The 26,116-nt window shown below is 38.3% G+C and overlaps 1 protein-coding gene across 1 annotated transcript; it reads right to left on the reverse strand.

The window, feature by feature from the left end:
* VCPIP1 (valosin containing protein interacting protein 1) lies at positions 1-25,782 on the reverse strand. Its single transcript, XM_008150367.3, has 3 exons — positions 22,846-25,782; positions 16,561-16,647; positions 1-5,422 (listed from the first exon to the last, which is right to left on the reverse strand). Exons 1-3 carry the CDS (start codon positions 25,553-25,555, stop codon positions 4,551-4,553), a joined length of 3,669 nt encoding a protein of 1,222 aa, XP_008148589.2. The 5' UTR covers positions 25,556-25,782; the 3' UTR covers positions 1-4,550.
* Between the last annotated feature and the right edge of the window lie 334 nt (positions 25,783-26,116).

The raw sequence follows: 26,116 nt of genomic DNA on the forward strand, positions 1-26,116 counted from the left end.
TTGAGGGGAAAATCAGTATGTATTATTTTATTGATATAAAAGAAAACTACAAATACTGTACAGTGAGGTGTGCTGTAGAACACTATACAGTTATAATAAACTATTACCAATTATTTATTACTCAAATGTAATATATACAAGCAATCACAAAATCAGAAAATAATGGGTAACAGCCAGTGCCTTAGGGATGATGTAACATCTATACTATTTTATTGAGCAGTTAAAGCACTTGCCATTATTTCCAAATATTCTTACTATTACTACTGATTTTTACATATACTAAATAACATTTCCCTCCAAAAAGTAGACTCTCCAGCTCTTGGCACTAACTCTTAAAGTCAAATAGACCTGAAAATATTGATAACCTTTTCAGTCTTTTATTGCTCCACCACAGGCATAAAGGCTCAGGAAGGGACTTGTGCATTCTAAAGAAAAGTATGCAACACCTTAAAATTTTAAATACTAAGTACTTGATACTCACAAGCAGATAACGTCAACTAAAATTTTTTTTTACTAGTTTTTCTTTCTTTTACAAGAGAATAATCATTGTATTAATATTATACTACAAAAGCATGTAGACTCCATAATTTAAAAAATTAAATGTCAGATATACAAGTAATGGCATTTTCTCCAATAATTCACAATTTTTACAATTTCTGCTATTTTGGAACAAAGGTTAAAATTCCCACGATTTAAGTATTATTAAGTATGAATTGAAACACTTAGCATCTCAAAGAATTATTAAGAATGACAGAACTTACAATTAACTATAAATCTTACAATTGGTGAGATAGCTCCCCTTTGTTATTTTATTTTTTAAGTAAACATTCTACCATGGTATGTTTTCAAGTGAATAGTTCTGGCTTGAAATATTAACTTTTTAAATTAACTGTGAAGTGCCTGGAGGTTATAATAATTTTGTTAAATTATATGACCTTGTAATGTCTACCCAACTTACTTAGAGCATGTATGTACCTCACTACTACTATTATAAAAGGTCATTTTAAGTTTATATTAAGATGAGTGGAGTTTAACCTGATTTTTGCAAAGGCTTTTATGAAAATCTTAATATGGGAACTTTGAGAACCTTGAAACTCAAAATCTGCTCTGTCATATTTTAAGTATGGGCCAATTAAAATTCCTATTGAAAAATTCAGACAAATTTGGACTGATATTTTATAGTCATTAGAGGCCCGGTGCATGAACTTGGTGCACAGGTAGAGTCCCTAGGCCTGGCCAGCAATTAGGGCCGATGGGGGCCTTCCTTCGTTCCACGCTGCCCCCTGGTGGTCAGCGCACGTCATAGCAAGCGGTCAAACTCCCAAGGGGACAATTTGCATATTAGCCTTTTATTATGTAGGATTATACTGACCAAATCATAATGACAGAAGTTACAAGTTTATTTCATATCTAAAGACTAGTTATTAGTGAGGTCTATGTTTTTAAGAGAAATGTTTACTAACAGCCAGTATTACTAGGTAACTACATAAAATACTTTTATAAACTTTGCATTTGGTAGCTAATGTGATGTCAGTACAATTCTCAAAAACCTGTCATTAGTAGTATGAGTTGCTAGCAAGTGATCTTCCCTGAGGTAAGAGACCATATGCAAAAGTCTGCTCATTTCCAATGAAGTTAGATACTCAAAAATAATGGCAATAAGGACCTGTGGCTGGAAATCACAGATGCATTTCAGATTGCAAGCGGAAGGCTTAATTGTAAAACCAAACTAGAAAATTATCAGAAATTATACAGCAAATTTGCTAAATTTCTCAGGTCATTATCCTGAAACACAGTGAAAGAGGGGGAAATGGGTCTTATGCTTGCCCTTAGACTAGTTCCTGAGTAACCATTCCCTTGGAATTCATTCTATTCTAGCTTTTATTTGGCAATTGTCTTGCTTTTCTTCAGTTTCAACCAGTTTCTCATTACCAGCATTCTAGACATACTCTATCTTCAATTCCACCTGAACTTTGGGTCATCAATTCAAATTTGGTATGATTAACTATAAAGTGGATTAGTGAAGGAAAAAATTTTACTTTGACTTTCAGTGAAATACTGCAAACAGAATTTAGTTATAGTTTATTTTACATCTAGGGCTAAAAATATTAACTGATTTATGATCTCCAGCTTGGATTCAAAGTTGTGGTGATCACAAATAGTACTAAAAATAATCATTCTTTAGTCCTGCATTTTATTATAATAACCATATGGAAGGACAATGATATTTAAGAATTTAAATTGTTCTAAAACTTCTTTGTAAAGATGATAACTGGGCTCACCTCTCAAAAACCATTAATTACCCCAACCAAATTTCAGCAGCTTTAAAATAATTTTAAGAAATCTAATCATTCTCAGAATCAAGCCTTTTATTCTTTATCATGCGAGAACCCAAACTATATAATATTTATACCTAACTGGCTTCTAAATAGCATTGCTGTGGCGAGAGAAATTAATGTGTTGTCAGAGATTAAACCCTTCGAAATGTTCACAGGTACATTCTAATTTGAATAAATAAAAGTATTTAATAGGGTGTTTGATATTTTTTACTTCATGCTATGAGAGTGTATTTGTCAGTTATTAACTAAACATACTAAGCCACAGGTGAAGAAAATATTTGTTAAAGAAAAGGTGATTATATCATTTACCTGGAAGCAGTGCATTTTGCTTGTTAAAGTTTTCTTGTATTTAAACTAAAAAAAGGGAGGCATGTTTCAATGGCTGAAAAGGCCAAAATTATAGTGGTTAGTGATATTTGTAATTTTTAGTTTAATACACAGAAGTCGTCTATACTAAATGGGAAATATTAGTTGGCAGCTGCGGTTCTTTATGCAAATCTAGTGCACAATATAAAAATTCTACACTTTTCTGCTATTTAGATATAAAGACACTTCAAATTTAGAAAAATGGAGAAAACCTGTTTTTTTAAATGTGATAAACCCAAATATATATCTTGATCAGATATCACCTGCAAATGTCTAGATTCTCCATTCTTTCCTTATTCAAAATGGACTAGCTCATTTAGTAAGTAGATTCAGTCAGAGACACTTTCATAGAAAGAAAAACAAAACCTCCCTTATTTGGAAACACAAGTTAAAGTACTGTCTATATTCGTTATGAATCAACAGGTTGAGATTTTTAAACACCTGATAATATATTTCCTGGTGTACATTTTCTTAGAATGAGTACACAATTCTGTATCTGTTACATGAGTAAACAGCCAGCCAGGCTTTGCTCTAGATAATAAATTGTATTAACAGACATTTTGTCTTTCATCCATTCTAATTCAACTTAATTTCAGTGAACAGAAGAAAAAGATGGATTGAAATGTACATTTCAGTATACAGGTTTGCAAAATAGGATAAAATAGTGGAATACCAATCTCAGGATAAACATTCTCTGTCTTTAAGGAATAAGCATGAAAGCTGCTTCTTGAGGAAACTGGCACTGACGATTTAATGAATACAAATGCCCAGTTGATCAGGGTATGATGCAGTAAAATTTACATCCAAATCCAAGTGAAGCCAACAAATAAAGAAAACTTTATGGATTCGAAAAAGAAAACAAAACAGTTTTGGTTCAAAGGGAGGGGAGGTGTTAAAGATACTTAGCATATATATAAGCTTACATACCACTGATCAAAATCATAGAAAAATGTAACTCATTCATAAAGAAAAATTCTCATTTATAAATTGTGAATCTGACAAACTCTGAAAATTAAGAGATTAACTACTGCTACAATAATTTTTACATTTTCTACTACACTTTGCAATCAACTTTTCTGCAAGATTAAAGAAAAAAAAACAAATTTGGTGGTACTTGACTAGGCCAGGATTCAAAAAATAACGGTAACATATTATCCACAACAGAGCACACTATTGGCTGTGTTGACTAAAACAGCAACATTACTGAATCACATTTGTATCATTCTAGAACAGATATTTTCCCCATAACCTTGCTCAAATCAGCAAAATGTTTTATTATTACATTCTATTCTCAAGATATTTTCACCAAGAATACTATCTCTATGAATGTTTACATTCACAGAAATGTCAACATCCTAATATCTAAAAAATCCTTTTAATGAATTTTAATATTCAATTTAGTTCAGATAACCTTCAAATTTACATAAATCTTTGACAGTCTAGTAAATATGTGGGATGGTTACATCAACAGTAGCCAATCTCATTCCCTCCCAGTCCTAGCCTTTTTAGAAATCTAACATGTTTAGCAAAAGAATTTTCATGTCTGAAACATTAAGACTTTCATGAAATTAAAATTACAAAGAACTTCCAAGGAACCACATATATGGAAAAAACTCATCTCAGCAGATCTAGTAACTAATTTGTAGGAATTCAGAGCCAGCCTGGGCAGCAGTATATTAAAAGCTATTGCCAATCACACACTTGCTATCATGCACTGAATAACAAGATATAATCTTTGAATTGTATACGTACAAGATATTTAATGACTAATCAAATTATGTGGCCCAGCCAACAAATATTACATATTCACAATAAACATTCTGCCTTTATTAGCCTCTAATTAAATCAAGAGTGATCCATTGGCTCAGTTGTGTTTGTCATCTCAGCATCTTGACTATCCATCTCTTCAGGCTCATCCACGGAATTTCCCTTTTGTGCTTTTGACCTTGTGGCAAATGCTGCTCCCAGTGCCTCTGTCACACAGCTTTCAGTTGTTTCTGTATTCAAATTTTCAGTGCCACCAGTTAAAGAAAAAGATTCAGGTAAGCCAGTCTGAAGACTCCCAGACTTCACAGAACTCATAACTTCTCCTTTCCTTTGAGGAAGATCAGATGTTGACTGCTGCTCTGTACTTTGATCCCTCAAGTGCTTGTCCATTGAAGCCTGAATAGAAGAAACCATTTCCTGCAATTTTTTTCGCTGGGCCTCAACCAATTCAGGATCCAGCTGCCTGCCGTCTCTCGTTGTAACTACTCCAGGAGCTAATCGAATAAGCTCACTGTTACTAGGAGTAGCTGTGAATATAGGAGGCTCTGTTTTAATGGAACTATTACTAAAGTCTGTCCCTGTGTTATGCTTCCTTACAACTGGAGTTTCCCTAGCTCTTGGATCAAGTTGTAGGTTACTGGATGCAGTTCCTAGAGAATGCCCTTTTCCCTGAAAGGCAGTTACATTATGAAGTTGATCAGATTTCTTTTTCACTACTCCACCACTACCTAGTTTTAATAGCCCATGAGAGGGACTTGATTCCCTACTTCTTGTAGTAGCCTCTGCTCGAACCTGACTTACAGCCTCTTTAACTAAGTCTTCAACATCAGGACCGATGGGAAAATGTCCTGCAGCATCCACACACAACTCCAGTCTATCTTCAGAAGCATTATAGACAAAGGTTTTGCCAGGTAGATGTGGAAAAGTACAGTGCTTGCCATCAGCCATACCTAAAGAAGGGGAAAGATATGTAACATATTAAAACGTTACTTAAAAAGTACAAAAAGGACAATTTTAGGTGAAATAGTAAATTTTCAATACTTTACGGATTACAGCTTTCAAAATAAAATTAATTAGAAAATAAATTACTATTAATATAATTTAATACTACAAAAAAGAAATATCACCATAGACCTTAAAGTAGTACCTGGGGAGATGTTTAAAAGAATATATCATTTTTGCATTGTGTTTATATAAGAGAATGTCTTATTTTTAAAAGAGACTTGGTGAGGCTGGGTCCCAGGGCCCGGGTGAGGCCACGCGCCCCCTGGGTCTGGATGAGGCCACGTGCCCCTGAGTCCGGGTGAAGCCGTGCCCCTGGGTCCAGCCGAGACCAAACCAGAGGGAGTCGGACCTCCGTTACCACCATTTGTCCACCATTCAGAGCTGAGGGGTCAGTGCTGACATGTACACATAAGGAACTGGTGGACATTGAAATTGGGTCTCTAAAGAACTGTTGGTCCAGAAAGAAACTCACTACAGACTGATTCATTTGCCTGTCAGCATAACTATTATTGCTCGTCTCACATTCAGTTCTTATAAGTATATCTCTAGTGACACATGATCTCGCTCATCTAGGGGAAATGATGAACAACATAGACTGATGAACAAGAACAGAACCAGAAACAAGGAGGCATCGATCGGACTATCGGGCCTCAGAGGGAGGATAGGGGAGGGTGGGGGGAGGGGGGAGAGATCAACCAAAGGACTTGTGTGCATGCATATGAGCCTATCCAATGGTTAAGTTCAACAGGGGTTTGGGGCATCCGTGGGGAGGGGTGTGGGATGGGAATGGGGGGATGAGGACAAATATGTGACACCTTAATCAATAAAGAAATTTAAAAATAAAAATAAAATAAAAATAAAATAATAAAATAAAAATAAAAGAGAGACTTGTTCATGTCCCCTCCCCCTGGCCAGGCTGGCCAGACCCCACCCATGCACAAATTCATGCACCGGGCCTCTAAAATACACACACACACACACACACACACACACACACACACACACTCGGAGTGGCCAGATTATTATGTGTTCAGAGACCATAATCTGGCCACTCAGTGTATAGTTTCTAGACTTTTTACATTATTTAAAAACTTAAAATATGTATTTAAAAAAATCAATGCAAATATTTTAAGTGTTGTAGTCCCTTTTAAGCATAATTATAACTTATAACAGAGGCCCAATGCACAAAGATTCATGCAAGAATGGGCCTTCCTTCCCCTGGCTGCTGGCACCACCTTCGCTCCAGCCAGAGCCGCCTTTCTGCCTTCCCACGCTTCCCAGAGGCCCAGAGCGGCTGGGGCAGTGCAGAACGCCTGCATTGTCGCCATGGTGACAACACAAGCGTCCTGCTCCGCCCCCATCCGCTCAGTGCCTGCATATGCAAATTAACCCATCTTTGTTGGGTTAATTTGCATACTCACTCCTGATTGCCTGGTGGGCATTGCGAAGGTACGGTCAATTTGCATCTTACTCTTTTATTAGTGTAGATAACAATCCTTTGAATTTTAAGAATCAAGGTGTATTAAAATTTTTATATCACATATCAACAATTCCATTACACATACAGACCAAAAGACATGTATACTAACATTTATAGCTACACTCTTCCTTACATCCCCAAACTATAAACTACCCAAAAATGCATCAGAACAATGGATGAATTATATTAAAACTAGTGCCCCGGTGCACAGATTCATGCACATTGAAAGGAAATTAATTAGAAGGTGGCCAGCAAGGCGGGACTGGGTGAGATGGGCCAGATACGCCCTGGAGCCAACCTCCACGGTCCCTCCCCGGCCAGCCACACCTGGGGCAGCGCTGTTTCTTGAATGATATCTGTGGAGTGAGCAGGTTCCTTCCAGCAGGTGGGGTCCCTCAGCCTGGCCTGCGGAGATCAGGCCAAAACCGGCTCTCCAACATCCCCCAAGGGGTCCTGGATTGCAAGTGGACAGTTCTTGAGTGACACACCCCATAATCGGGCTCCCTCCTCTCTGGTTCCGGGGTGCATCACCCAAGAACCGCTGCTGCCAAGTCACCACAGTTTGGCAGCTCCTGCATGAATGTCTGCCTCCTGGTAATCAGTGTGTGTCATAGGTACCGATTGGACATATACATATGTGTATATATATATATATAATTGAACGCATAATAATCTGGCCACTCAGTGTACTGCATCACTAGGTGATGGTAATTTAGGTTGATTCCACTTCTATCTATATATATAAAAGCCAAGAGACCGAACAGCAGAATGACCAGAACAACTGGTGGCTATGATGCACACTGCAGCGGCCAACTGGCCCAGTTAGGGGCGGGGCTGGCCAGCCAACCCCCCGCGGCCCATCCTCCCTGATCAACCCCCCCACCCCCCGATCACTGAAGTGTGCCCTTCAGTAATTCTAAGCAAGTAAACGCTCTCCAGCCTTCATAGACCAGGAATCTGAAAGACAAGTGATCAAGAGGAAAACTGCTCACAGTCTGGACCATTAGTCAGGTGTTCAGCACAACCACCATCTTCCTGCATTCTCTCTCCACTGCTTACTACCAAAGAGGGCAGCCACATCACACCACGGCCTCTCTTTAGAGGGTTTGTCAGCAGGGAACTAAACTGCATTATCTATCTAGGGAGAGCCTTAGAAACAGAAGCTGTAAGTGTCCCTGACAATAAAGCGCCTTTGAAGCTTCAACTCATCTGAAAGGCAACAGCAAAAGTGTATACACCCTGCAAAGATCTTTGACACTATTAACTCCCCCTGGCCTGCCCAGCCCTGATCAGCTCTCTCCCACCCTGATTGGGGGCGGGCCAGCCGGACCCCACCCATGCACTAATTTGTGTACTGGGCCTCTAGTCTATATACTCCGAGTGGCCAGATTATTATGATCTCTGAACGCATAGTAATCTGGCCACTCAGTGTGTGTGTGTGTGTGTGTGTGTGTGTGTGTGTGTGTGTGTGTGTGTGTGTATATATATATATTAGAGGCCCGGTGCATGAATTTGTGCATGGGTGGGTCTGGCCAGCCTGGCCAGGGGGAGGGGACATGGGTGGGTGGCCAGCCTGCCTGCTGGTCGAACTCCTGGTCGAGGGGACAATTTGCATATTAGCCTTTTATTGTACAGGATATACACTGAGTGGCCAGATTATTATGCGTTCAGAGATCATAATAATCTGGCCACTCAGTGTATATAAAAGGCTAATATGCTATGTGTCCCTGGGCCCATCTGACCAGTCACTATGATGCGCACTGACCACCAGGGGGTAGAAGCTGCCAAGGTGCAGTGACTTGGCAGCGGCAGTGACGTACCCCGAAACCAGAGAGGAGGGAGCTGGATTCCTCGCGGGGCCATGCGATTCCACCTTTGACTGTGGATTATGTTGTTGCTGGGACACTGTCAGCCCCGAATCTGGTTTACTGCACACTTGCATTTGTGTTCCACATCCTGTACAACTTTGCAGAGTGCCCTCTCACACTCCGGGACCCCTCAGGGGATGTTGGAGAGCCGGTTTCGGCCCAATCCCTGCAAGCCAGGCCAAGGGACCCCACCTGCCGGAGTACCCTGCCCACTCTTCAGACGCCCTTTGAGCCATGGCACCACCCAGGTGCAGCGGGCCTGGGAGGGACCACAGGAGGTTGGCTCCAGGGCGTGTCCGGCCCATCTCGCCCAGTCCCACCCCGCCAGCCACCTTCTAATTAATTTCCTTGCACTGGGTCACTAGTTATGAATAATGCTATTATGAATATTTCTGTACAGGTTTTGTGTGGACATGTTTTCATTTCTCTTGGGTATACATCTAAGAGTGGAGCTGCTGGGTTGTATAGTTTAGTCTGTTAAATCTTTCTAGGAACTGCCAAACTGTTTTCCCAAGCAGCTGCACCATTTTACATTCCCAGCAGTGTATGAGGATTCCAACTTATCTACATCCTTGCCCACACTTATTATTATTTGACTTTTTAATGGTACTCATCCTAGTGAGTGTGATGTACTATCTCATTGTGGTTTTGATTTGCATTTCCCTGATGTTGAGCGTCAGTTCACATGCTTATTGGCTTTTTATGTATTTTCTTTGGAGAAATGTCTATTCAGGTCTTTTGTCCATTTTTTTTGTTGCTGTTGTTAACCTCACCTGAGAATATTTTTTTCCACTGACTTTTTAAGAGAGAGTGGAAAGGAGTGAGAGAGGGGAGAGAGAGAGAAACAACGATGTGAGAAAGAGATATCAATTGGTTGCCTCCTGGGGCCAGGGATCAAACCTGAAACCCAGGTATGTGCCCTTGACTGGGAATTGAACCCGAGACCCTTAGGTGCACAAGCCGATGCTCTATCCACAGAGCCACAATGGCCAAGGCTCCTTTGTCCATTTTTAATTGGGTTTTTGAGAGTTCTTTATGTTTTAGATACAAATCTATCATCAGATATATAATTTGCAAAAATGTTCTCCTATTCTGTGGGATGTCTTTTCAGATTCTTTTTTTTTTTAAATATGTTTTTATTGACTTGACAGAGAGGAAGGGAAAAGGACAAAGAGACAGAAACATCAATGAGCGAGAGAAACACTGATCAGTTGCCTCCTGCATGCCCCCTATTGGGGATTAAGCCCGAAACCTGGGCATATGCCCAGACCGGGAATCGAACCATCACTGTAAACCTCGGTGCATGGGACAACACTCAACCAACTGAGCCACACCAGCCAGGGCTCTTTTCACTTTCTTGGTGGTGTCCTTTGCAACACAAAAGATGGCTTGTAATTTATCTACTTTTTTCTTTTTGTGCTTGTACTTTTGGTGTCCTATCTAAGGTTTTGCCTAATTCAAAGTCAAAAAGTTGTATACCTATGTCTTCTAAGATTTTTCTAGTTTTAGATCTTATATTCAGGTTTTAATAGAGTTTGAGTTACTTTTGTATTTGGTGGGAGGCCGGGTCAAACTTCAAATTTTTCATGTGGACATAACACTTATCCTATTACCATTTGTTAAAAAAACAACAACAAAACTATTCCTTTCCCCATTATCATAATCAATCCTAATTAAATACTTACTTTTTAAAAATCATTAACTGGTATCAATATATTTCAGAAGGTAGAATAAAGTGAAAGAGGGAAAGTTAAAATAAAAGGATGCAAAAATGGGGGGGGGGTGTCAGAAATTTATAGCTTTAAATGCTTTTAATTTATAGCTTTAAAGTTATAGCTTTAATTGTGTTTTAAAAAACAAAACTTTATAATCAATAATCTAAGTTTCTACTAAAGAAGCTTGAAAGAAGAGTGCAAATTAAATGCAAAGTAAGCATAAAGAAGGATAAAATAAAGAGCAGAAGTCAATGAAACTGAAATCAGAAAAACAATAGAGAAAACCTATAAAACCAAAAGCTGTTTCTTTAAAAAGATCAATAAAACAAATTATAAACAGGACTGGTCAGCAAAACATGACAGGTACAAAACAAGAGAGGTACAATATCAGAAATGAAAGAGCTACAGACCTAACCAGACATTAAAAGTACAGTAAGGAAACATTATAAACATTATTATGCCAATAAAATTGATAACTTGGACAGATATCTTCAAAGACAAAACTAACAAAGCTTACACAAGAAGAAAGGGATAACCTTATTAGGGATAACTCTATTAAGAAATTAAATTCAAAGTTGAAAATTATTCAACAGCCAAAACCGGTTTGGCTCAGTGGATAGAGCGTCGGTCTGCGGACTGGAAGGTCCCAGGTTCGATTCCGGTCAAGGGCATGTACATTGGTTGCAGGCACATCCCCCGGTGGGGGGTGTGCAGGAGGCAGCTGGTCGAAGTCTTTCTCTCATCGATGTTTCTAGCTCTCTGTCCCTCTCCCTTCCTCTCTGTGAAAAATCAATAAAATATAAAAAAAATAAAAAATTATCTAACAAATAAAACTCCAAGCACAATGGTTTCACTAGTAAATTCTACCCAACATTTAGGAAATAATATCAAAACTATTACAAAATCTACCAGGAAACAGAAGAGGAATGAACACTTACTAACTCTATTTTATGAAAGCCAACACTATCCTGATTATACAGTCATTACAAGAAAGGTACATGCTATTATCCGTCATGAACATGAACACATGCAAAAACACTCAAAATATGAGCAATATGAATCCACCATGCAAAGTTGGTTCAATATTTTTTACAGTCCATTTTTAATTGGGTTTTTGAATAGCCACAGAGATGTAAAGTACAGCATAAAAAAAATAGAGTCAATAATAATGCAAAAACTATGTATGGTGTCGAGGGGGTACTAGACTTATCAGGGGGATCACTTCATAAGTTATATAAATCTAACTACTATGCTGTACACTTGAAACTAACATAATATTCAATGTCAACTCTAAAAGTAAAAAAAATAAAAATTAATAAAATGTAAGCAAACAAAAATAGTGAGTTAATGCAATTCAACCCAACCAACAAACTAAAGATAAAAAACATAAGATCATTTCAATAGATGCAAGAAAAGAGACCTGATAAAATTCAGCATCCATTTACAATATAAACTTTCAGCAAACTAGAAATGGAAGGGAACGCACCCTCAACCTGATAAAGGGTGCGTTCTGAAAACCTACAGAACAGAATGCTTTCCCCCTAAGATCAGCAACAAGGCAAGGATGTCTACTCTCACTACTCCTATTTAACACTGAACATACAGCCGCAGTGCCATAAGTCAAGAAAAAGAAATAAAAGGCATACAGATTGAAAAGGAAGAAATCAAACTATCTTTTATTTGCAAAGGATATAAACAATCCCAAAATATCTGACAAAAAGCTACTAGAACTAATATGTGAGTTTGGCAAGGCCACAGGATACAAAGTCAATGCATAAAAACCCATCTTATTTCTGTGCACTAGCAATGAACAATAGGAAATCTGAAGTTTTTAAAAAGCATATTTTTCCCTGGCCAGTTGGTTAGAGCATCATCTGATGAGCCAAGGTTTCAGGTTTGATCCACGGTCAGGGAACATACAAGAATCAACCAATGAATGCATAAATGAGTAGAACAACAAAAATCAATGTGTCCCTCTCTAAAATCAATTTAAAAAAAATTAAAAAGCATATTTTACAATAGCATCCCAAAACATGAAATATTTAGGTATGAATGAACAAAGGATGTGCAAAATTATATGCTGAAAATTACAAAATGTTGGTAAGAGAAATTAAAGAAGACTTAAGTAAATGGAGAAATATAACATTTTCATGAACCAGAATTGATGTTATCAAAATATCAATTGTCCTCACACATTCAACATAATCACAACAAAAATCCCAGCAGACATTTGACACAATCACAACAAAAATCCTAGCACACATTTTGTAGAAAGTGACAATTTTCTAAAATTTATATGGATAAGCAAAAGCACCTAGAATACCCAAAAGAATTTTTAAGAAGATTCTACAAATAGACCCATTTGTACATGGTCAAATGATTTTTTACAAATAACCTTATTGACATACATTTTGCATATAATTCACCCTTCTCAAGGGTATAATTCATGGGCAATTTTTAAAAATGTATTGATTTCAGAGAGGAGGGGAGAAAGATAGAAACATCAATGATGAGAGAGAATCATTGATTGGCTGCCCACTGGGGATTGAGCCTGCAACCTGGGCATGTGCCCTGACCAGGAATGGAACTGTGATTTCCTGGTTCATAGGTCAATGCTCAACCACTGAGCCACACCAGCCGGGCAATTTTTGATAAAGGTATCAAAGTAATTCAATGGATAAAGTGTAGTTTTTTCAACAAATGGTGCTGGAACAAGTGGACATCCATACATTAAAAAAAAAAAGTCCCTGGCCAGATGGCTCAATTGGTTGGAGCTTCCTCCAATATGCCAAAATGTTACAGGTTCGATTCCTGGTCAGGGTGTGTAGGGGAGGCAACCAGTTGTTTTTTTCTCTAAAACTCAATAAAAACATATCCTCAGGTGAAGATTTAAAAAATAAATTAAAAAGAAGAATCTTGACTCATACCTTGCAATATATAAAAAATCAACTTGAAATGCATCATAAATCTAAGTTACCTAAAAGTATAAAACTCGTAGATGAAAACATAGAAGCAAATTTTGGATTGGCAAAAATTTCTTGGATAGGACACAAAAAGTATAAATCCTAAAAGAAAAAAAAATGTGGTGGCTCTGTGGATTGAGCATCATCCCATGGACCAAGAGGTCCCGGGTTCAATTCCCAGTCAGGGCACATGCCTGGGTTGCAGGGCTCGATCCCCAGTAGGGGGTGTGCAGGAGGCAGCCAATCAATGATTCTCTATTTCTCTCTCCTTCTCCCTTCCTCTCTGAAATCAATAAAAAATATATTTTTTAAATGTTAAATTGGTTATCAAATTTAGAAAGCTGTACTCTTCGAAAGGTACTATTAAGAAAATAAACAGACAAGTTATAAATTGGGGGAAATTATTTGCAAAACACTTACCTAATAAATGAATATGTAAAGAACTCTCCAAACTCAATTTTTAAAAATCCAAACCAATTTTAAAATGGGGGGGAAAAAGATAGCAAATAAGCACATGAAAAGAGTCTCTCGTCATCATCAGTTTGTAGGAAAACACAAATTAAAACCACTATGAAATAGTACTATAAACCTTTTACAATGGTTTAAAAACAAAAACTGGTACTATCAAGTACTGACAAAGACACAGAGTAACTAGAACTCCAGGAGTAACTAGAACTCTAATACAGTAGCTGGTAGGAATATAAAATGGTCCATCCACTTTGGAAAATGGTTTGGAAGTTTCTTATAAAGATAAGCATATATTTACCACATGATTCAGCAATCCAACTTCTAGGTATTTACCAAAGAGAAGTGAAAACATATGTCCACACAAATGTTTTTAGTGGCTATATTTATAGTAGCCAAAAAGTGTGATGATAAAACAACAAACCAACTGTCCTTCAATTGGTTATGAATTCTTTAAAATGTGATGAATACATACAATGGAATACTACTCAACAATCAAAAGGAATGACTACTAATATATGCAATCAGACAGATGAATTGCAAAAGCATTAGGCTAAAACAGAAATTGGCAATTTTTTTCTGTCAAGGGGCAACCTGGTAATATTTTAGGTTTTGCAGACCATAAAGCCTCTGTCACAACTATTCAACTCTGTCACTGTCATGTGAAACAGTCACAGACAATATGTAAACATGAGTGTGGCTATGTTTCAATAAAACTTTATATACAACAGGCAGTGGGCCTAATATGGCCCACAGGCAATTTGCCAACCCCTGTGCTAAATTAAAGGAGCCAGACACAAAAGGTAATACTATATAATTCCATTTATATGGTGATATGAAAAAGGCAAACATATAGACACAGAAATCAAATCAGTAATTGCCAGGATCTGGGAGGTAAGGACAAGGGATTAATTAGAAAGAGACATAAGGCAACTTTTTGAGATGATGGAAATATTCTCTATCTTGATTGTGGTAGTGGTTATATGACTATATGTTTATAAAAATTTATATATCTGTACACTTAAAAAGGGTGAATATTACTATATATAAATTATGCTTTAATATTCTCATCTTAGAAGAAAGGGAGGGAGGGAAAAAACAAGCCATTCTTTGGTCCCCAATTCAAAAAGCCCAAGAAAAAAATTTTTTTTACATAATCAAAACTCAAGGAAATTTAAACACGGATATTTGGTTATATTTTTTTAAATGTGATAATGGTATTGCAGTCTTTTTTTAAAAAAAATAAAAATATAAGCCGAAACCGGTTTGGCTCAGTGAATAGAGCGTCGGCCTGCGGACTGAAGGGTCCCAGGTTCGATTCCGGTCAAGGGCATGTGCCTTGGTTGCGGGCACATCCCCAGTAGGGGGTGTGCAGGAGGCAGCTAATCGATGTTTCTCTCTCATCGATGTTTCTAACTCTCTATCTCTCTCCCTTCCTCTGTAAAAAATCAATAAAATATATTTTTTTTTAAAAAATAAAAATATAAGAGTTATATGAAGTTCTTATACATGATATTATGTGTGAAACTTATTTTTAACAGTCCAGTTGAGATGGGGGTAGAAATGTACTGATAATTGTTGAAGCTAGGTGGTGGGTAAATAGAGGCTCATTATACTATTATTCTTGCTACTTTTATATATGTTTGAACATTTCAACAACAACCAAGTTGAGGTGGGGGTGGGGTTAAGAATGAAAAAAAAAGTGAGAAAGAGATAAAAACTATAAAATAGAGATTATGCACTTAATGTCTACCAAGGTCAAGTAGGTGAAGAAGTAAGATAAGCCAGAGTGATAAAGTCTGAGGCCAAAAGCATTCACATCAAAAGTTTAAAAAGACAGATGTGTTCCAAACACACACTGGCATCCTCTCTCTCAAAATCTTAAAACTATGAATATACAGTTATATACTCACACATGCCTTTATAAACAATGCACACACAATGTGAAAAGTAGTAAAATGTAAAATAAGCTGTGTCCTAAAATCCAGAAAGCACTAGGGTATGTATAATAATTATAGCCAAAACACAATACAATAACAAACTATATTAATCTGGTTCTGGGATAGTCACTAGCATTAAAACCAAACTGCTTCTGCCCAACTGGCATGGCTCACTGGTTGAGCGTTGCCCTATGAACCAGGAGGTCTCGGTTCGATTCCGGTCGGGGCACATGCCCAGGTTGCGGGCTTGATCCCAGTATGGGGCGTGCAGGAGGCAGCTGATCAGTGATTCTCTCTCATCATTGATGTCTTTATCTCTCTCTCCCTCTCCCTTCCTCTCTGAAATCAATAAAAATATATATTTTTTAAAAAACTACTTCTAATTTCATAATTTGTCTTTAGTTAAGAATCATATACATTATTTAAATGAGAAAATAGGAGCAAGAAAGTGATAGGATATTTTTAGAAACATTATAGCAGAAAACACAGCTGAGCATATCAGGATAATCCATTTTAATTAGACAGGTTGCTAAAGAATACATATCTAAAATTAACATTAGAAATAGTTTTAGAATACTATCTGAACTTCCTTAATCTTCTAACAACTTGAGTAAAGATATTGTCTAAAAATAAAATCAGAATTTTACTATACCCATGGTTTTCTTCATAATATTGTAGAATATGCCACCCTTTTGGAACATGTGAGGAAGCCCCTTTGCATAAGACCACACATCTTCTCCTGTAAGATAAAAACAGATACAGTATTAGCAACAAACAAAAGTGTTCAACCCAGGGTTGTTTTATATGGATTAGCCACTAACAGAGATTTCAAGGCAGCCTGGTATAACATAAAGGGAGATGAGATAATATGGAATGATGAGGCTATAACATACTAGGAAATGCATGACCCACCTAAAGATGGCAGCCACTGCCAAGTACTGTCATGGAAAAGTGTAGGCCCAATGTTACAAGAAAAAAATGGCTTTTCATAAGAAGCCAGAAATCTGGGCTTTTTAAATGTGAATTTTTTAAAAATATGTTTTTATTGATTCAGAGAGAGGAAGGGAGAGGGGAGAGAGAGCTAGAAACAAGGATGAAAGAGAAACATCAATCAGCTGCCTCCTGCACACCCCCTACTGGGGATTGATCCCGAAACCAGGCATATGCCCTGACCAAGAATTGAACCAGTGACCTCCTGGTACACAGGAGGACGCCCAACCAACCGAGCCACAATGACCAGGCAATTCTCTCAATTTTTAAATGTAGGAGCTAATTCAAAAATGTCTTCACAATTACACAACTCAATACGAGGCATATTAAACAAAATAGATATGAAAACTCAATACAGCTAAAAGGATACTAATTTATAAAAAAAATAATATAAAATTATATTGTCTATATTTATGTTAAAGCCAAATAAAAACAATGGAAGGGGCTAGGGAGAAAAGTCAGTAAGTAGGCTAAAGATAAGTAATTAATGTTTTGGCTAGATCCCCAGGGGCCATGCAGCAGGAAGCAGCAGATCAAGGATTCTCCCATCATTGATGTTTCTATCCCTTTCTCCCTCTCCCTTCCTCTATCTGAAATCAATAAAAACATAATTTTTGTTTGTTTGTTTTATATTTTTTTTTATTCTACCTTCCCCTCCCAACCCCCATGCTTGTCTCCAAGACCTGAAACTGACAGCCACCCTCAGTCAGTCAGTGTGGTGGCCGTGGGGCTGCTGTCGCACTGGAATGGAACCGGTCAGCCACAGCAACATAATTTTTTTTTTTTAAAAATGGAAGGAACATAAAGTTACTTTTGGCTTGTAGAATGTGGTTGTTTCATTTCTTTATACTTTCATTGTTTTCTAATCTGATAATGTACAGTACTACTTTCATAATCAGTACTTTTAAAATTTACTTTATACATACTTGAATTCCTTAAATTAAAAAAATAATATCTTATAATTGAAAAAATATAGAAGAAAATAAAAGGTATCAAAGTAACTGAGTATAGCCCAGCTGATGTTGCTCAGTGGTTGAGTGTCAACCCATGAACCAGGAGGTCATGGTTCGATTCCCGGTCAGGGTACATGCCCGGGTTGTAGGCTTGATCCCCAGTAGGGGATGTGCAGAAGGCAGCCTATCAATGATTCTCATCACTGATGTTTCTATCTCTCTCTCTCCCTCTCCCTTCCTCTCTCTGAAATCAATAAGAAAAATAATTTTTTTAAAAAGTAACTGAGTACAGAAAGGAACAAAATGAACGTCTAACTTGATCTTCAGAGCATATTATAAAATCATCATTTATTATAACATCCACATTCATCTTAAGATACATCTATATGCGTTATTTTCTTTTTAATGTTTTTATTGATTTGAGAGAGAGGAAGGAAGAGTGAGAGAGAGAGAGGAGGGAAGAGGGATAGAGGGACAGAAACTTCGATGAAAGAGAAACATCGATTGGCTGTCTCCTGCAGGCCACCCCCTGGGGATCGAGCCACAAACTGGACATGTGCCCTGGCCCAGAATCGTACTGTGACCTCCTGTTTCATAGGTTGACGCTCAACCACTGAACCACACTGGCCGGGCAAGCATTATTTTAAAATCAATTTTATAACTGCTCTACTAGATATATGCTATATATAAATCAATTAGAGGGATAATCAGAGGGCATGTAAAGAATAATATACACTGAGTGGCCAGATTATTATGATCTCTGAACGCATAATAATGGCCACTCAGTGTGAGTGTGTGTGTGTGTGTGTGTGTGTGTGTGTGTGTATCCCGGTGCATGAATTCATGCATGGGTGGGGTCCGGCCAGGGGGAGGGGACATGGGCGGTTGGCCGGCCTGCCTGCTAGTCGAACTCCTGGTCGAGGGGACAATTTGCATATTAGCCTTTTATAATATAGAATATACACTGAGTGGCCAATTATGCGTTCAGAGATCATAATTATCTGGCCACTCAGTGAATATTAACTATTATCTAGATTTTAAACTGTCCTTTATCCAATATTTAAAGAAAAAATATCAAGATGTAATAATGATGTTTAGACCCAATGTCATCTAAAAACACAAATGTTTGAACCCCAGTTGTAATTCTGGAAAATCTTAATTAAGGCAATTATAACATCAATAGGCATTATTAAATTACAAAATACTGTACACTTTAAATTCTCTCTCCCTTTTTCTCTAAGCATGTCTTTGAGCGAGGATTAAAAAAAAACTGTATTAAAAATGCATACAGTTTTTTTCAGGAAGATAGAAAGTACACAAAAATCAAACAAGTTTCTCAACTCCTAAAAGGTCGCTCAACTTTGTAGTGAATGGGGTAAATATCACAAGTAGCTTAACTCCATTAAAGCAACTCGAACAAATTGTTTTTCACACACCTGTCTTTATCTTTTGAAAAAGAAAATTAAGTAGAAACTCAGTAGAATACAATATTGAGAAAAAATTAATTAACCTAGTTTTTATGATGGATGCTGTACCATCTATCATCTCTACCACAAAAGAAAATCCACAAGGAAACAATAACCAGAGTTAAGTGTCACTCCACTACTACATAAATAATAAAGATTACAGTCTGCAAAAATTGTTCAATAACTTCCAAGTGGTCTGGATAAAGCAGATGTGAAATAATTACAGGTAAAATATTATTTCATTTTAAAACTACCATCATAAGATTAAAGTGACTAGTTCCACGAATCGTTTATACTGAGCAAAAGAAAGACTCATGTACTTACTTAATGTCTTATTGATATACAGAAATAGATATAAACTCTATTTAATAAATATCCTACTTAAAAATAATGTAAGGAAAAGCACATGTCCCTGACTATTAAGCATTCAGCCTATTTAATGAAGATATAAAAGCTATATGATGAAAACTAAAGCTATGAAAGTATGGGATGCCCTCATCTGGGATCCTGCAGGTAAGTTTATGGAAAGCAAGGACTGTGTCTCATTAATTTTGTACCTCTAGCAGTTTCTAACTCACAGCAGACATTCATTTTGCTGAAATAATCTGCATTAATTCTTTCAGCATTTTCTTAGCACCTAATAAGTGTCAGGCCCTATACTTGGTGATAAGGTTTTCATTGGTGAATAAAACAGGCTACTATCTTTTTTATGGAATTTATAATACAGTGGGGGAGGCAAATGAATAAGTAAGCCAACAAATGAGATAATGAAAACTTGTAATAGGTGCTACGAGAGAAATGAAAAGGATAGAATAATAGAGGGTACCTATTTAGAGTGGTAAATAAAAGTCTCTCAAACCCTTATATAAGGTGATCAGAAGGAGAAAGCCTCTCTTAAGAAGGTGATATTTAAATCTAAACCTAAATGAGAAAGAGCCAGGTATTTGAACAGCATAAAGCTTGATGAGTTATTTTCTAAAGCAAAACAGCAGCTTAGTTCACATTTGGTAATTCACAAAATAATTTCTGCACTTTGAAACTTGCAATTTTCTAAATAAGCTCTGTCACTTTCCATTTTCCAGCCCACTCCAATCCAAACAGCAATAGTTTCCTGGCACTCTTTACATAAGGTTGTGTGTATATAACTATCCCCAAGTTGATATTCTTACAAACACACCACTTTTTATTAAGAGTATCTTCTATATAATTCAAATACAGTTATAAGAGAAGTAGAGGTAGAAAACTAATATTTATGGAGGGACTATTATAGGCCAGACACTGTCTTAGTATTTTAAAGCAGAAAGTCTTTCAAGTGTTACCACTATAAAATCAGCAAAACACTCTTTTTATATTCAAATTTTGTGTTTAGAGAAGGAGAAGATTTAAAGAAACTTGTGATTTGTAAGGAAAGCAACATAAATACTGGAAGTGAAAAGGAAGGGATCATAAAAGGAAGACATTATCTTGGTGAACTCACGGCAGCCCATAGTCTACTACTCAGATATTCAGGTTCAGAAACCTCAAACCAAAATAAAAAAAGTGACTAATTATAAACCAGAATTATATCGTACTAATTTTTTTTTCAAAATATATTATCTTATTGACCAGACTTTTAGACTACTGATCACAATCTCATCCACACCACATAATCCTCATTTGCACTTTCAACTGTACATCAACATTTATAACAGAAAGCTAAATCAGTGATCAGAACTGATACTTGATGAATATGAAATCAGTAAAGGGATATCAGATCTTTCAGCCAGGCCATGGTAAGGACTGACCACATATTTCTGCCCCTAAATAGAGATTACCTTCCTAGTTACCAGAATTTTCATGAACCACAGGTTATTTATCTTTTCCTTTTGTGCAGCAGTGTATAAGCAGTGCCAAATTCTGCTTTTCAAATCTTTTTCAATGTTCAGTGCTGACCATCCATTCCATTTCTGCTGGCACAGCCTTTGTTGAGATATGTTAATGTCATGTATTTAATTCAATCAAAAACATTTCAGGATACCCGTTATCTGCTGGGCACTATACTAGGTGCTGAGCATACAAGGTTAGTTATGATCTGAACCACATCCTCAAAAATTCATCTTCTATTGAGGAAAGCTTCCTCTTTTCTGTTTTTGATCTAGGAGATTGCTTTTTGTTTTTAAGTGCCTTCTGCAAATATCTAATTTTATCCATTTTGATGTTAAAATGTTATTTAATTTTCAGAGTTCTGGGAGTAATAAATTTACTCTGTATACTAACTACAAGGGGTATTTTGTATAGAGGAGGCAACTTAAGTACTGGGAAGTTAAGCAGCTTACCTGAAATCACAAAGTTAGTAAGTAGTGGAGATGAGATTAAAATTCTAGATCTTTCTGACTCCAAAGATCACACAATATTTCCTCTATTCCATGCAGTCTCTAAGAAACTAAAAACTCTAAGACAGAAATATATAAAATGCCTACATTTCTTGACATATCCCCCAATTCAATGACTATGTCTGCCAAAATAAAATCAGCAATATCAAATTATAAATTTGTACAGGGTTTTGAGATCTATTAACTACTAGGCGCCCCCAATTTAACAAGCCAAGAATAAATAATCTTCCATTTTGAAAGGTCAAGGTCCAACTCACTGATATTTAGCATTCTTGGAAACAGATTCAAATCATAGATCACTTTTCTAGGTGAAAGTTCTAATCTCAGCAAAAATAAGGCCCTTCTAATATGTAAGAGATCTAAATTTTACTTCTACGTTAAGCCTCATTATCATCTACATCTGTTCTTCATGTTTCTTATGAGTTACAATAGTTCATTACAATTATGGCAGCCACTGAGTAAGGAAATTACTTGAACACTAATCCTAATGTACAAATAAAAAAAATGTGATGAACTGGGGAAGGGAGAACAGGAAATGGAGGAGAGACACTATCAGGTGGGAGGGTGGTGTGAATAACACCACCAGAAACTGCAATTCATCAAACAGGAAGTCCTGAAATCACATGACATGCAGGAAAACAAAATTTAAAAATAAATGAAAAGGGGAAAGAAAGGTGGGCAAGTTCAATAGAACCAAGAGGGGGAAATGAAAAAGGCTTTAAATGGATACATTACAAGCCTATTTAAAAGAATAATAAGTTATTGGGGTGGTGAACACAATACAATACAATATAGAGATGAATTATAGGATTGAATTATAGAAATTAATTATAAAATGAATTATAAAACCTGTATAATTTTATTAACCAATATCACCCCAATTAAGTCAATAAAATTTTTTTAAATTAAAAAATATATATATTTAAATAATCTGGTGATAGTTAAGGGACTATTTTCACTTTTTTAGTTATGTTCTCCTAATATTTACTCAACAGAGAATCACACAAATATCTAGCCACTAACTGTCAAGGAGATTAAAAATAAATAATTTTCTTCTAAAATAGTTTTTATGATGATCCCAGATTTTCTTTTTACAGAAAGAGAAAAAAGTGTATTATATTCACCATTAAGAAATACTGAGTTAAATTCATCTTACCCATTAACGTTGCTAAAAGACACAAGGAGTACATTTCTTTGTCAGCTTGCTCCTGAAGTTCCTTAGATGACAGTTTAGCAGTAGCAGCAATCTCTTCTTGTTTCACGGTGTGAGCAGAGTGTGCTGCAGAAGACTGACCACCTTCTGCTTTACTTTTTAGAATTTCTATTGTAATTCTGTCACCATGCTGTAAAGGAACTGGATCCTTTTCCATTCCTGCCTGGGGTGGCATTAACTCTTTAGGAGGAAAACCATATCGAATACACTGTAAATATGGAGGAATGTTGAATTCTCTGGCTATGCTTTCCTGAAGTTCAAAAAAGGTTGTTGAAGACTTAAGTGTAACCATGGACTGTCGTCCATCATTAGTTGTTATTCGGATTTTCTTCTCTTTAGAAGTTGTTGGTGAATAGGGAGATTTGGTAGGGGTAGCAGGTGCAGAGGATGGACCATCCCGAACGGCACTGGGAGAAACAGTCCTGGGCTGCCCTTTTTGTTCTTGTTTTAACTTCTCTGTTTTCCGTTTCTGCATTACAGAAGCCTGTTCCGTAATAGTCTGTTGAATAGTTCTTTCCGTTTTACTCATGTTTAACTCCTCCTTGTGCAAAGTTTTTGTTTTCTGTCCAGTAAGAATAATTTTAGTTGGGAGCTGAGACTCTGACTCTTGTCCTTGTGCATCTTCAGCTCTTTGGATATGAGCACCATCTATATTTACAGGAGTATAATCATCAGGATTCTTTTTGGCAGTCTGATGCAAGATAGTGTGGACAACTTTCTGAACTAAGATTTCACTCCCAAATTCACCAGGAAAGTGCTTGGTAACAAGTTTCATTGCAACATCATAAACATTACTATTCAAAGATGAATCACTTTCATACTGGAACCAATATACTGTTTCTCTGACCACTCTGCCACCCCATTCCAAAGTAATAGGAAAAGCTTCTGGTAGATTGTCATACTCTTTACCATCCCAAAAATGTTTGAATCCACAACCACACTTGCCACCAGTGGATCTCGAATTAGTTCTGTCCCCATCCAAATACACAATAGACCCATCTCCTCTGACCCTTCGCACGGATGTCCCATGACACCAATTACAAGCTGTTAGGCTACTCAGTCCATAGTCTGGTACCAGAACATCTTTCACTGAATCATATGAGCAAACCACACTGTTCAAGGGAAAGCTATAATTTTTGTCAGGCCTCAGCTGTCCATGAGTACTTTTTGCCAGGTTGTACAGTTTCCCTCCTGGAACCAACCACTCTGAAGGAACATGAAGTTCAGAAAGGGCACCACAGAGCAAACATTTGTGAAGGCGATTATCCATTACTGCTCTTTTAGCAGCTGCTGTGACTTCTTCAGGCTGAACTCCTATCACCCCAGTCCTCCTGTAGAAATATTGATGAACATCAGCAACCAAACTGGGGTGGATACCATGTTTGTCCATAAAGACTTCTTCCATAGCAGCAACAAGCCTAAGTAAGTATTTATCCTGCAGACTTCTGTCTCCTCCAATAACACAGCCACCATCCTCCTCAAGTTTGATGTACTTTTTAATAAGGTCCTGAGGCACACCCCATGCTTTAGGAAGCAAATTCATAGGCAATTTGGGCAAAGCAGCCCCTTTTATGCCTACCAAGGGAATATAATGGTTTCTACCAGAGCTACTCCATGCAATACAAATTGGTTTGTTCAAATGACCATCTCTCCCAGTGCACTTCTCTGCAGGGATGAGCCCAGGCAGAAAGGTGGCTGAATAATCACCAGAGCTTCTCATGCCACTGAGAGAATCTAATAGAATAATAGGGCGATGTAACACATTGGCAAGACCAAATATGTGGATATTCCTCAGGCCCAAAGGAACACCCTCAGGAGGTACAAACAAAGGGTCACACTCATTGATAATGTCTTCCCACTCAGCAGCATCAATGAAGTCATGGAACAGGGCTTGGTATCTGGGCAGGTGCTGTTGAAAGTGCTGTTTCAGATTCTCTCTCAGGGCATGCCAAAAGAGCTCCCGGCCCACTAGAGCCCGGGACACAGCATGCACCAGGCAGTGTCCATCCCCATCCACATGCACTGGAATGAGGCATTCCTGACTTTTATTGGCCCGCTTGATGTCCTCAAGGGTGTCATGCAAATATAGGAGGCTTCCGGAGCGGTCCTTGCCATAGCCCACCGTGTTAACATGCTCTGGTTCGATGAGGAAGGCGCGGTCACCCAGTAAAGCGCAATCGAACAGTTCGCCCTGGTTCATGTCCCGGAGAAGCTTAGCCCGGCCTGTCTGTTTATCCATTCCATAGCGAGCTAAAATGGGCGACAACAATTTGCAGTGGTAGTTGGAAAGGCCCATCACCTTTACCAGTTCCGTGGTCTTCTTGGGTGCTCCTGTAACCCCCAGCAGCGCGTTCCGCAGCAGGTTGTGTAGCACTACGTCCGGGTCGGTCACCTCCTCCACCCCCAGCAGCTGTTGTTGCTCGTGCCGCTGTCCGCACTCGGTACACTCGATGCTGACAGAACCGGAGGCCGGGAAGAACAGACGCGCCTGGCACTTCGGATCTGGGCAGCTCCCGGAGAGGATTCTCCGGTCTCTCCGCTTCGAGAGCATCCCCGGAGCAGCCGCCGCCGCCGACAGGGACGACGGGGTGTGCGGTGCCTCAGGGGGAGGAGGTGGCGGCGGCAGCGGAGGCGGCGGCGGCGGCTGAGACATAGCTCTCGGCTCTCGAGTCTCGTTCCGCGTCCCAAGCGACCCTCAAAGGCTCATAGCCCAGACCCCCACCGGCCCAACTCGGTCTAGTGCGGGCCCAGGGCGAATCGCTTTCGTTTTCCTACCAGCTCCTCCTCCTCCTAGGCGAAGGCGGAAGCGGCGGACGTTGTTTCTCTTCTTACTTCTCCTCTGCCGGAGCCGTTGCCCCGAACGTAACGGCCACCACCCTATCCCGCACTCACACTCAGTCACTCACTCTCGCTCTCTCTCCTCAGACACACAGACATACACGCCCTCACTGACAGTGCGCAGGCGCAGCTTCCGCTCTGCCCTCTGGGAATTAAAGTCCTCCAGCCTCTCTCTCGGCCATCGAATGCCAGAAACCTAAGTCCCACAAGAACTACAAGTACCGAGAGGCCAGGCGGTTCAGCGTCCGCGGAGAGGAGGAAGAGGAAGGCAATAGGAAGGGGGGCAGAAAGGAAGTAGTCACTCACGTTGCCTGCCGGGAGTTGTAGTTTTATCTGGATCGGCTTTGCTGTCTTCCCCACTCTGGGGCCCAAGCAA

Source organism: Eptesicus fuscus, chromosome 19 (genome assembly GCF_027574615.1).
Source record: "Eptesicus fuscus isolate TK198812 chromosome 19, DD_ASM_mEF_20220401, whole genome shotgun sequence".
NCBI classification, from domain to species: Eukaryota; Metazoa; Chordata; class Mammalia; order Chiroptera; family Vespertilionidae; genus Eptesicus; species Eptesicus fuscus.